This window comes from Schistocerca americana, chromosome 4 (genome assembly GCF_021461395.2).
Source record: "Schistocerca americana isolate TAMUIC-IGC-003095 chromosome 4, iqSchAmer2.1, whole genome shotgun sequence".
NCBI lineage: Eukaryota > Metazoa > Arthropoda > Insecta > Orthoptera > Acrididae > Schistocerca > Schistocerca americana.
Window position 1 is genome coordinate 615,477,231 of NC_060122.1, and position 14,546 is coordinate 615,491,776.

General features: G+C 37.0%; 1 protein-coding gene across 1 annotated transcript in view; it reads right to left on the reverse strand.

Annotated features, from left to right (window-relative positions):
- Nucleotides 1–1,599: 1,599 nt before the first annotated feature.
- Nucleotides 1,600–14,546, reverse strand: part of LOC124613232 (negative elongation factor D) — a 200,659-nt gene continuing 187,712 nt past the window's right edge. The window contains exon 15 of the mRNA XM_047141906.1: nt 1,600–6,576. Within this exon, the coding sequence (XP_046997862.1) occupies nt 4,925–6,576 (1,652 nt within the window). The 3' untranslated portion in view covers nt 1,600–4,924. The remainder of the gene's footprint in view (nt 6,577–14,546) is intronic.

The following is a 14,546-nucleotide window of genomic DNA, read 5'->3' on the forward strand; positions in this document are numbered from 1 at the left end:
AAGCTGGTCCATATTAAGGACATCTCAAAAATGCAACCACACATGGAAACTTTGGAACTCACAGTCTTGTTCATGTTTTAATCCATCTAAACAGATTCCATTGTTTTTAAGCTGTAACAGGAATTCTTATTATTGATAAGCTTCTGTGTATTATGCAAGTGTTCTGAACCAACTGGGGGAAAAGAAGTGATAGAAGGTGTGGATTAATAAATTTTTTGAACATTTATTCTATTCACAAGGTTTTAGGGGTTAAACCCATTTCCTGGAAAATTTCTGGTTAAAATGCTTATCATAAAAAGGGAATGGATTAAAAAAACAAGTTTTTACAAAAAAAGCAAAGGTTTTTATTGACAGGCTGAGTAATTTTCTTCTTGAAATCATAATCGTATGTGAAACATAAGCATTCTTTAAAAATATCTTGGTATTGCTTGAATCAGGTGCTACAAAAACAGTTCTACCTCTGTGTCACCAGTTATGTGGAGGGTTACTACAGCAGCACACTGCACTGCCGCACAGGACCAATCTTATTATGACAAACACTAGCTCTGACACGTATTGAGATGCACAATATCCACTATAACATAGCCTACCCTTGCATGATCTGTCGCAGACAGCAAGTAATCCGCTACTGCTCTTACTACCCATCCAGACTGTCACAGAGGTTTCTTTTCCCCATGGTGCCTGCCTTGGCACTTTTTTCCCTCTAACCTTATAACGGCTACTCTTCATCACTTTCATCCACTTCTATCACATCAATAGAACCTTGTTAGTGGATAATCCTACCCAGATGCATGGACATCATCATGGCCCCACATCCCATGAACTCCTCAATTTGCAATTAACAATACAGAGGTGACAGCAGATCTACTGAGTTAGTCACCATATCGGTGTGGGCGTGCAGGGGCTCCATCCTTTATAAAGAGGAGGGCTACTACGATTTTCACTGTCTACCTGATGGAAAGCCACCAAATGCTTATGCACTGTGATCATGATTTGTGGAACATCCTTCAGTAACAAAAACAAGTACCCAGTCATAAATTTTACAATATGTTTGCTGGGAACTTCTGTATTTTAGAACATTTATTTTTGCAATTATGACACAAGAATAATGCATGGATATGCATAGAAATCCAACAGAAGAGTCATTAAAATGCCTCTTCGTAAGTTCACGTATTTTGCTTATGTCTTAAAATTCCATAAAACAATGACATTTCATGGGCATTTTCTTTTGCAGATTTTATAAAATGTGTTGCACTACAAAACAATTGTTTCACTAAAAGCTGTAGCTAAATAAGAACAAAACTCATTTGCCCACATTTGTTTAAAATAGTTTATTTGCATAATTAATTACATATTTTCATTTTACACAATATATTTATAATTTCTTCAGTCTTTAAATGGCAAAACCAAACTTTGTGAGGGGACATTCTGCTTTAAAAAGTAACAATGTCACATTCATGTACACACACACACACACACACACACACACACACACTCTCTCTCTCTCTCTCTCTCTCTCTCTCTCTCTCTCCCCCCCCCCCCCCCCCTCCAAATAATTTAACTTTTGTTATTTTCACTTCATGTACAAAAGCAGCTGTTCTCTACTAGCCAACAGCAGAAAATTCAGTGATAAATTCTGAAAAAAAAAAAAAAAAGCTTATAGGGAAATTATCTTGATCTTCTCGGAAACTTCTACTTTTTTCATTTACAAAAATGTCTTCCCTTTTGCAAAAATATCTTCCCTCTGTGTATCTGTACATTACAAAGTTGGATGATATCGACAGAGTATTTGGTACTGTAAACCGGGGTGACTTTGTGCCGCGCAGGTTACTTTGTTCCACCCACACTTTCTTTCGAACAAATGTGTCCTGGCAGTTCCGGGTGTTCCCAACAGAAGTGCTGATGTACTCTGAACATAGCTGGATAGTGATGCCATCTGCTGGTGTGTTTGTCATTTATGTCATGCTTCTGACATTCCCACCTGATCGTCTCAACTGTCTTGAGTGTTTAGCAGTGTGAGCGTGTTTGTCGAAAAATTTGTTACAGAAGGAAGAATTTCAGCTTGCTGTGGTTAGTATATTGTTTTCCTACATTATTCATTAGTCTGCTGCCACAGCATGATAGTTTTGTCACTGATGGTTTCTGCACATTAGTGAGATTTATTTTGGGAGTGACTTTGTGGCATGTTTCCACAAAGGCTTTGGGTGATTTTTCTATTATATACTGCACCGGTACTCATAAGACTGATTTTCTGTGTATGATTCTGTGGGAGAAAATGCCATGAACATACAAAAAAGCTACTGGTTGCTGTCCCTATGCCAACTACACTGATGATATGTTGGAGAATGCGCTTACAGAAATTCGTGATAAGAAAATTTCAGTTCGTACAGCAGCAAATAAACATGGTATTCACAAAAATACCCCCATGAACAAGTTACATGGGAAACATAATGCACAGATTGGTTGGCAAACTGTGTTTAGTAAAGAAGAGGAAGATGTGTTTGCTTCACATGCTGTGAGGATGTGTGATTATGGTTTCCCACTTTCATTGCTCGATTTACGGTTTACTGTAATAGCATATCTTGACAGAGAGGGACGCAGAGTGTTATCTTTTCAAAATAACTTGCCAGGCAGAGAATGGGCTAAGTCTTTTCTGGCAAGCCACAATGACAAAATAAGTAGCAGGTTTGCCCAAAACATCACTAGGGCTAGAGCAGATGTTGATGAAGTGACAGTCAATGAATATTTTGATCACTTGTCAAGGGAGCTAGAAGGCATTCCTCCATCACATGTATGGAATTACAATGAAACAAACTTGGTAGATGATCCAGGGACCAAAAGAGTTGTTACCAAACATGGTGCAGAATATCCAGGAAGGATTTGCAACACATCAAAGGCATTTACATCTCTAATGATGTGTCGTAATGCTGAAGGGACACTAGCACTTCTATACATAGTTTACAAGTCAGAGAAGCTATGGAGCACCTGGACAGAAAATGGACCTTCCCATGCCAGATATTACAGGACAAAATCTGGGTGGTTTGATTACGAATGCTTTGAGATTGGTTTTCTCACCTGTTGCTGCCAATTGTAAAAAAGCAGGATGTTAAAAAAATTGTAATTGGTGACAACTTGAGCTCCCATTTAAACACAGAGGTCTTAAGGTTGTGCAGAGAGAATAACACTGCTTTCATTGCTCTGCTTCCCAACTCCACACACCTTCTTCAACCTCTTGATGTTGCTTTCTTTAGACCAGTAAAACGTCAGTGGAGACAAATTTTAGATGAGTGGAAAGATACAACAAGAGGATCCAGATGCAGTACTATACCAAACGAGAGCTTTCCTTCTCTTTTGAAGAAGCTAATGCAAAAGATTGAGGAGTCTGGATGCAACAGTTTAAAAACTGGTTTTAGGAAGGCTGGTATGTTTCCACTAGACAGAAATGTTGTGCCGTCTCATTTACCTTCCAACCTTGAGGTTGGTAACATTCGAAGCTTGGTATAAGAGAGTTTTAATAAACATTTGCAGAACACGAGATGTGATATAGTAACACCAACTACAGAAAGGCAGAAATGCCTCAATGTTCCCCCTGGTAAAAGTATTTCATATGAAGAATTGGTTGAGGCTAAGGGAGGTTGTGACACGCAGTCATTGTCACCCACACCAGAGGTTTCAACATCTAGCAAATCTGTGGGTAAAAATAAAAAGAAGAGACCATCAAAAGCAGACTGTTCAAGTGACAGCAGTGAAGAAGAAAACATTATGTACCGGATAGCAGTAGTCACATGTCCGTAGACAGTGAAACGGAAACAACACTTACAACAGAGTCTGCATCTGTGCATGAATCCTATAGTAATCATGCACTATCTTTAACATCTTCTAAAACTCTCTTTACAGGGGACTATGTGATTGTGCAATATGAGGAAGAGCTGTTTTCTGGGCAAATTACAACAACTGAAACTGACTCCACTTGTGTGAATGTTTTTCAAAAACGTGGTTTGTTTTGGAAAAGGCCAAAATGAGAGATAAAATTTTTCATTCATATGCAAATATTCTTCAAAAAATTAAGACTCCAGAGAAAAAGTCGAAAAGAGGAGTCTTCTGTATCCCTGAATTGAAAAAAGTATGGGACCAGTAACTTTGTAAAGTAAAAATTGTTACAATATGTTAATTATGTAATAAAATATAATTATTTTGGATCTTATTACCTTTCATTGTCACAAAGATACACTGAAGGTTGGTGTCATTAGGACACCCACTGTTTAGCATTGAAAATACCAAGAAGAAATCAGTGAAACAAAGTAATCCCCCCATGTGGTGACTTTGTGTCAAGTTTATGACATTATTTATGGTAGAAAATTTTATTTCAGGAAATAAATAATACTTATATTGGATGAGGCATGTATTCATCTTATATACAGCTTCACAGTTTTTCACTAATATTTAACTAGAAAAAAGTTTTTTGGAGAAAACATTAAAAAGTGGCACAAAGTCACCCCGGTTTACAGTACGTAAATACCATAAGCAGCATTGCAATATTGTGCAGCTTCATGTAACACCATTTCTATCAATTAAAAATGTGTCACAAAGATAGCACCTGTTCTTAGACAGATACATACAGTCAGCTAATACTAGATCATGTATTTTTTTTCACTGAAAGATTAAGAAACTGAAAGTAATACTATGCAACTAAGAAAATATCATAGAGGAGGGAGGAATCTGATAAAAGTTAGCTACTATAAAAATATAAACATACAATTATTTCTTATTCATCTCAAAAATTAATAAACAATTTCATCTTATTTATATTTAAAAATTACACTTAACTCACTAAAAGTCTCTGCGGAACTTGTTGAGATCAAAACATTTCACAGACATATTTGTACACTTTACAGTTAGAAAGAATGAAAAATCCTTAGCCCTTTCAAGATTTATCAGTAAGGCAAAGTTTTTGTTCCCAATCATCCAACAGATGTGTTTTGTAGCAGCTACAACCTGATTCTTCTGAACTGGATATGTGTAGATCACTCCATTTTTCTAACAAGTCATCCAGTACACAGCCATCATCCAGATGTTCAGAGCTGAAAATGCTTAAATTTTCCCATTCATCTAATAACTCACGTGGCAAACAGTTGCTAGGAGGTTCATCCAATAGACTGCTATAATCTTGCTCTGCATTAGATGTGCTTGCACTGTCTTCTTCTTTGTAGCTTTCCATAAACTCTTCAAATGAAACTGCAGTTTCTAGTGTGTCAGTAATATGACTAAGATAAGCCATCCTTGCTGCAGTGGAACAATGGGAAAGATCTGTGCTTTTTTGGACAGAACAACCGCTGATCATTACATCTTCTCCTAAGAGATGAGTTACATCACTCACGACCGGGACTTCCTTCGATTCTTCTTTGTTCTCCTCATATCTAATGTTATCTTTCTCAACTTCAGTAGCCACTACTGCATCAATTTCATCAAACAATGGATATTCGTTTGGAAGACTTGTGGAAGATGCATCACTGTGTTGCAATGGAACAGATGTTTTAGAGGAGCTCACTGCTGCTTCTTGGGGAACTTGAAAATTTTGTTTTACTCGTCTCGATCTGAGCATTAAGTTTCGGGTCAAAAAGTAAGGTGGGACTCTAGACAATGTCTTGCAATTCATTACACTTATTATACTGCCTATTATATATTTTCCAGCTTGACTGCTTGACTGTGACTTTAAGTCAAAGGCAAATTTGTTAAAAATATTGTGTTTCCAACTTCTGGTATTATTTTTTCGTTTCACTTTATGTAGGTGACTCTGTGGGTCATTAATTGCATTAACGAATTTTCTTCTTCCAGATATTGTATCCAATTTGTTTTTATGAGAGCCACTACAGCTTACATCTCTTATCCACTTGCTCTCCCGTGTCTTTTTTTGCCCACAGAAAATTTTGAATTTCTGAACTGGTGTCCTCTGGAATGGATGTTCTTTGATGGGAGACTTTCCTTCAACAACAACAGAAACACCTGGTTCTGTGGTAATCCTTTCTTTTAGTATTCCCATAATTTTAAAATTATGTTGTTGTTCTAGAGTGTAATCAGAGAGGAAAAAGTTAATGACACTGCTTGAAGCACTTTTGTGATTGTTACATTTCATTGTACTCTCATTTATCCTCAACACAATTCTCTTACAAGCACTATTTAATCCACTTTCAATACTTTCACAAAAACACATGCGATGAGAAATCCCTGCCTCAAACAAAAATGATAAATGTGTGTTAAACGATGACAATTTTAAATCTGAAAGGATGTTTTGTTTCTTAGGTACCATCTTAATAATAGTATATGCATTCTGCCTAGACAGTTCATTCATTATTTTAACAGCCTGAAACTGAGCTGTGTGATACCTGAGAGGATGAAAATTATTACAGTTCAGAACCAAATTTCTTAAGAAATGGAGGCATGCCAGTAGAACTGTAAAATAGGCTTTATTTTTTTCTTTGAAGACATGGCTCGTCCGACGAGAAAAATCTTCTACACAGCATGCTGTGTTATCTTCGTCAGTTCTATGCCTGGAGCAGCTTTTCCCAGTGAATACATCTGCAAGCACAGAAAATCATAAAAGTTTATATTAACGAATTAGTAAACAAAGTTTATACTAGCAAATGAAATACACATGTATATAATTTCTTTTATTATTATTATTATTATTATTAGTCTGTTGACAAGCACTTAACTCTTTATACCCTCAATGTGATGAGTGATGATAAATGACATAACACATAGACAGCAGTCAGTTATTTTTGAAGCCTGGATGGAATAACAATATGAACTGGTCAGACTACTCTACACCTCGTACAGGAAGCTATGAGCAGCAGGCAGGCACATTAAAAGCAGAAAGCTGGATATTATTCAGCTATTAGGGACAGTCCTTCATCAGATGAAAGAGAGGACAGAGGTCATTGAGTGTGTGTGTGTGTGTGTGTGTGTGTGTGTGTGTGTGTGTGTGTGTGTGTGTGTGTGTGTTAATTCATCTGATGAGGTACTTTGTCTGACTAGCTGAATAAGATCCAACAGAGTATTTTTAATGTGTCTTTCTGTCATTCAGTGCCTTCTCTATGTGGTGAGCAGCAATCTATTACAATTACAATATTATATGGGCAGAGAGAATTTCTACTTCCAAGTAGTGGCCCATAACCCTCCCCATTTCCTAAATCTCACCCTCTTCCTTTGCCATCAAATCCTTCTACCAGAAAAAAAGAGCCACTGGCTCTGAAAGCTTACACATTTACACATCTTTTATACGTGTTTTCTCCAGCCATTGCTTACAGGGTAGACTTTTTTTTATCTATCCGCATATTGTAGACTCTAGGAGGAGGGGGAGGGGGGGGATAAAACCGACACACTACGAAGGAATTATCGAACAGGATAGAAATTGATAGAAGTGAAGTGCGTGCACAGACAAACAAATGATTACATTTTCAGAAAAATTGGATGATTTACTCAAGAGAAAGAGCTTTACGAACTGAGCAAAACAATAACGCAATGATCTACATCTGGCCGTTATGCAAGCAGTTATTCAGCTTGGCACTGATTGACAGAGTTGTTGGCTGTCCTCCTGAGGGATACCGTGCCAAATTCTGTCCAACTGGCATGTTAGATCATCAAAATCCTGAGCTGGTTGGAGAGTCCTGTCCATAATGCTCCCAATTTTCAATTGGAGGGAGATCTGGCAACCTCACTGGCCAAGGCAGAGTTTGGCAAGCATGAAGACTGGCAGCAGAAACTCTCCCCATGTGTGGTCAGGCATTATCTTGCTGAAATGTAAGCCCAGGATGGCTTGCAATGGACAACGGAACAGGACATAGAATGTCATTCATGTACTACTGTGCTGTAAGGGTGCTGCAGATCACAGCCAAATGGGTTGTGCTATGAAAAGAAATGGCACCCCAGACCATCACTTCTATTTGTCAGATCATATGACATGTAACAGTAGGGTTGGGATCCCACTACTGTCTGGGGCATATCCAGACAGGTCTTTGCTGGTCATCGGGGCTGAATTCAAAGCTAACTATCGCCCGCCATATGGCTTGCCAACCAGGAGTGCTGGGCCTGGGGTGTCATTTCTTTTCATGGTAGGGCCCCTTTGGTTGTCATCCATGGCACACTTGTAGCACAGCTGTACGTCAAGGATAATCTATGACCCTTTTGTTTTCTCTCATGGCAAGCTATCCTGTGCTTACATTTCAGCATGATACTGCCTGCCCACATGACAAGAATTTTTACTGCTTGTCTTTATGCTTGCCAAACACTACCTTAGCCAGCAAGGTGCCAGATCTCTGCCCAATTGAGAACGTTTTAAGCATTATGTGCAGGACCCTCCAACCAACTCGGAATTTTGATGATCTAACCTGCGAATCAGGCAGAATTTGCCACAATGTCCCCTTCAAAGGACGCCCAACAACACTATCTATCAATGCCAACCTGAATAATTGCTTGATTCAGGCCACAGGTGCACCAATGCATTACTGACTTGCTCAATTTCTGAAGCTTTCTCTTGAATGAATTATTCGATTTTTCTGAAATTATAATCATTTGTTTGTCTGTATATGTACTTCACATCTACCAATTTCCATCTCATTTGGATAATTCAGTCATGGTGTGTTGTCTTATTTTTGTCTTGGAGTATATTTTCAAACATCATTTACCTTCATTACTCTGTTATAACTGTTATTAAAGTTATTTTACTGTATTTTTCCAGCCTTGGGTCACATAAACAGAATCACTAGACTTCTTAGAAAATCATCCACAGCTGATCTGAATATCTTACATAGTAACTTGTCAAAGTTATGTATTCGGATCACTACTTTGTAATAAGTAGAATTCAGTTATGACGTCATTAGTGTTACTTCGAACCCGTATAAATGCAATTTTTTTTTAATTTTTTTTTTTATTTTTTTTTTTTTAGTTGGTAGTTGTTTGAACAGATAATATGTTTACAAAACAACCTCATCCCCTTCAAAATTCTCTCCGTGACAACTAATACATTTCTCCCACCTGTGCTTCCACTGAAACATTTTTTGAGTCATCTTTAGAAATGGCTGCTTCAGTGCTGTCAAATCAGTGTCTTTTCACATCTATTTTCACACGTGGAAATACAAGAAAGTTGCATGAATCCAGGTCAGTCAAGCAAGTTGTGTGGGACAACAGAACCACGCCATTTGTAGCCACAAACTGTCTAACAGAGATGGCTGTGTGTGCAAGAATGTTGTCATGGTGGAAGAACCAGTCTCCTATTTGCTACAAATGGCTGGACCAAGCTCCAATCTCTCAAACTTTGTCAATATTTTTGTCATCAATCGATATGTTGCCATTCTTAAATCAAGCAAACTACTTGTGCCACTTGAGTTTTTCCCGTAGCGTCTTGGTAATCTGTTTTCAACATTAAAACCCTTTCCGCAGAGTTTCTAACGAGTAGAAACAAAATTTCACAGCTGCACATTGTTCACTTAAACCTGCCATAATAAAGAATGAAACAAGAATAAAACAGTGCTAGCGAAAACAGTCACTGCAGATGTACAGAACAAGCCAGGTCAACGACACAGGTGACACTGAACTGGCAATGAGTTGCGCTATACATGCCTATCAGCAGAAATGCATCCTACACAAGCTCAAACTTTGCCAAGCGCCATGTTAATCATCCCCCCCACCATTTCATAACTTGGATTAGAGACCTGCTGCAAATGTGTTGTAAATGAAAACACGCAATATTTTAATGGAAGCCATCACAGTGTAAGCACCAGCAACATCAATCCTGAAATCTAACATGAATAAGCAAACTAACACTGTTGTGGAAGTAAAGATAGGAAATTATATTAAGTGTAATAATTCTGGCAATAACTATTAAAGTTAACTTAAAATGCGATCTTCATGTAGATTCCTTACAGAGAAAATATTATTGAAGTGCACTATAGACTGCATATAATTAATCATATTCTTCAAAAATTAATGAATGTACTGAAATATGGGCTGCAACAAACCAAGATAACAAACAGGATATTGGATCTTGAAATTATTTCAATAAAACAGTCTTTTACATACGTACATTGCTTATATTTCGATTGAGACCAGCTTTGGACAGCAGGAGCATGTAGTGGAAGTAGGCCGTGCGTACAAGACTTTCCTATGGCAATATGTCTAGTCTGTGTAACAGAACTATTACTAACAGGTGTGAGAATCATCTGTGGGAGTGAACTTAAAGAATCTTGCCAAAGTTATTTCGAAAAATTGTTTTTCAATGTAATTAATATTCACAGTACACCCAGGCATGAACTCTTAACTTAGCAAGAACCAAAGAGAAATACCATATTAACAGACATAGTGTAGCACCAGATGGGAAGAATTCATTGTACTCTAGAATCAGATCAGTAAATGAGTTGCCTAGTACCATTTTAAAATCTTGCAATGCAGAATCTGACAGTTATCTTCGAAAACTAAAAACTTATTACCAATAACACTATTTTATCCCTAAAGGGTACTATTACTTTATGCACAACAAGAGGCCATGCAAGTAAAAAATTTCCTGCACAATATTAAGTAATAGTTCTTTAACAGAGACTAAAGATACTGCTATAAGAACTTCCTGTTAATTTTTTTATTAAATATTTCAGCATGATGTCATAAAAATGCTATCATTACCAGATTCAACTTATTGCCAAGTCATCGTCATCATCAGAAAATGTAATGTACTTCTTTGAAAGGAGTGAACAATAAAGCAATAAACAGGAAAGTAATCTTATGTTCATGAAATATTCATAGAACTGAATTTGTAATGCGTCTATAAGTTGTATCATTTGCCACTTTTGGGCACATTCAAAATGAAAATCATCCACTACTAGATCAGAGCAGTGGGGAGAGGAGGGGGGGGGGGGCATTGGTTGGTTATCACTATTTGATGCACAATGTAAATAAGTTGTACATTACCATACTTTATACTTCTTGGCAAAATATAATATTTTTCATTAATAAATTTCATTGTGCAATTACAATATCAAGGACCTCATCATTGGCAATAAACTTGGAATCTGCAAAATTTGTGCTGCCAGTGACATGCTAAATGACAAAGCTTGTGTATTAATAAGACTGTTCAAGGAGAGCAGGAGGAATACAAATGATGAACCACACCAGCGCTTGCTGCCTAAAATCAGGACCTAGTGTAAGAGGACACAAGAGTTACGTAAAATGACACAGAAAATACAATTACATATAGATCTAGGAGCAAGTTCACACTTAGTTGTCAGCAAAATTGTGTTAGTGCACTCCTGAGTCTTTGCAAAAATGTCTTCTGAAGTTGAGGGTTAACCTCAACTACTAGCCTTGGGTTTGTTACAAATGAATATCACAAATGTCCATCTTTTGCAGGATCCCAGAGCAAATCCTTAGCTCAAACATTATGACATTCCAGGAGCAAAAGAAGTTTCTCTCAAATAATCAGGCTCCAGTCAGGACAAGCCACCACAGTGGAAAACAACTTGCTTTATTCACGTGTGTTATTGCAAATAGTAGACCCAAATGAACTAGAGGAACTAATTGCAACAGGACGGCACAGCCCATATCAAAATGTATTAGAGATTCTTGGGAAACTGTCAATGCTGTTCTCACAAAAACTTGGTAAATTTCGAGAACTGGTGTTTGAGCACGACCAAGCAACATTTCTGCTTCCACCATGACATTTATTGTGCACGGATCAAAATAGAAAGACAAGTGGGATAGTGAGTATACAGAGTCGTGTAGACAGTCATCTTTCCCACTGCTCAATATACAAATGGAATAAGATGTAAATTTGCCAAAACTGGTATGATGAACTCTTTATTGAACTGTGTACAGTGGCTTGCATAGAGATAGAGAAGGGGGGGGCTCGCCACAATTTGAAATGTAGTAGGGTGGAGGCTGCTACACTTGCTACAATTCTACTCCTTACATAATTTTTTTCCCCTTTTCCATTATGTGATACAGTACATATGCTATCATTATGTAAAGTGATTGATTTCTCATTTCATTTCTTAGTCAGAAAACTTCATAGTTCATTAAGTAGCTTCATGATTTCTAACAACAATGTAAATAATTTAGTGAAATGGATATTTAGTGTTTCTGATCTCTACAGAACACGTGTGAATTCATATTTCCAATGAGTAAACAGTTAATTGTTTGTAAAATAATGTAACTTTGTTATAATTTTGTTGGCCTAGAAAACGCATTTGGTTCTCCAAATAATGTGCTAATAAAGAAATTGAGCTAATCAAGAAAACTGTGAATCTTTGATTTTTACATGTAGTTCAGTAAATCCCTGCAGAGGTATACATTGTATGAAGTAAGTAGTTCATCTGACTTCATTAAGTTTACAAATGTCTAACATGTAGTTAAAAAATTATCATTTGATTCATTTTAATGCCATCAGTATTAAATTTGACCTTTTTATCCACTATAAAGTAAAATGTGGTTCCTGATTTCTCCAATTTCCTTACATTTGTCTTTAACTACAACAACTGAACAACACGTCAGACAGACCACACTTGGTAATCACTTGATCAACATCTCTTTGCCGGTCATCTAGCTTTTAAAAATTATTAAGAGTTTGCATGACAACAATGTCATGCAGTTACTGTGTTATATCTTTGTCGATAAAATTGGAACCCGTTTGTGACAGTGCACTGCAAAAATACAGCAACTGTCAGAATACTTTGTACTGCGTGGCTACTGAATTTTATTAATATAAGAAGTGGTGTCACTGGAAAGAAAGGGAGTAACTTTACTAAGAGTAATATATGACTATGCACAAGGTGTGGTGTCAGGCGGACATGAGAAAGTGTGCTCACACTCTGTATGAAGCCAGACGTTTTGAAAGCCTGCTTCTTCACTGCAGCAATCAACCATTTGCAATAACACAGCTCATTCTGTCATATATTAAGCAGGTGATACAATGCTAGGTACCACACATCGGAGAATCTCAGATCTGAACAGTATAACAAAAGAAACTCTTGATAGAGCCTTGAACTGGTTTTCAGCTAATAAACTCATGTGTTAATCCCGATAAAACCCGACAACTCCTAATGGCAATGTCTAATAAAATAGAAGTGAGTGGAACTTATACTTTACATTGACTCCAGACTCTGCTGGGAGGAACACATCAATCACGTAAGTGAAAAAGTATCTCGCATATCCTACCTCATTTTGAAGTTAAGGGATTTGGTGAGCTTGGATTATCTTAGGGTGACACACATTGGGGACTATTCCAGTCACACATGTCGTATGGTCTGTTTGTATGGGGACACTCCCCTCACATCAAGAATATTTATATTAAAAAAATAATAAAATGGGGGGGGGGGGGGGGGAGTTCCTACATGTAACGTGTATAACAGACACAAGGAGCACTGTTGCTGTCCTTTTTCCTGGCTCAGAATATTCAATACATATTTTCTGTGCGTCAGAATATAAAGAGAGACAAGTGCTGTCTTTTACTTGCCTCCCATTGTGATTACAGTACTGGATTGGGTATTGTCGGAACGAGTTGTACCTAATTTAAATCTCCAATGTACCTTAAAACCAATTTTCATTACTTTAAGGACTCTAAAGGAAAGTCACATGCAAAAATCAAGTGATTTGCAATGCAATCTCACAACTGAACATTCAGCATACAAAAGCATATAGATGCATTTCCTAAATCACACAAAAAATATGGAATCACATTCTACGGTAACTCTGCTGCAGTAAAGAGTACTTTTAGATTACAAAAGAGTGCTACAGAATCATTACTAGGAAGAGTGTTAGGAATTCATGCATGCTTCTGTTTAAAAAATTAAGCATTCCACAGTTGGACACACCTACAATCACTGACAGTTGTCAGAAAGGAGCCTATCAAATGAGGAAAAACTGTACAACAAACTTCCAAGAATTATAAAATCTGTCACAGATGATAAAACATCTGAGATATTTATAAGCATGTCTATGGCAGATGCTTTCTAGTTAACAAGACAATATTTTGATGACATGGAACTGTTTACACATATGTTTTTATTTCTTATTTTTAAAATAAATGTTCATCTCATGAATGTTTAGTAATTGCGTATATGAACCTCTTAAATATAATTTATATAACAGAATGTGCAAATATAAATGTATAGAGCTTAATATTAGGTTTAATTATGTGCAACATCATAAAATAATCATCATTGCACATGAGACAAGGGGAGGACAATAAACAAATAACTTAAGTTCTGACATATCAATGTCAAACAGAATGATACAGACCTCAAAGTCAAATTTCTGTCCACAGCGAAATGTGAGCAATTTAGCTGGACATTTGACTCAAATACATATTAAACACAAGCTGAAACCATGCTTAGTGTTTTATCTCTAGCTTTGGATTCTCTGTGCCTATATCAAAGGCACATGTTTGCAAGTCATACTGCAGCTCTGAGAGAAACGACCAGATTCCTTCTATCAATGCAGTGTGCAAAGACAGTTATGCCATCAGCCCATGTAGTGGCCATTTGAACAATATCCTCTTACCA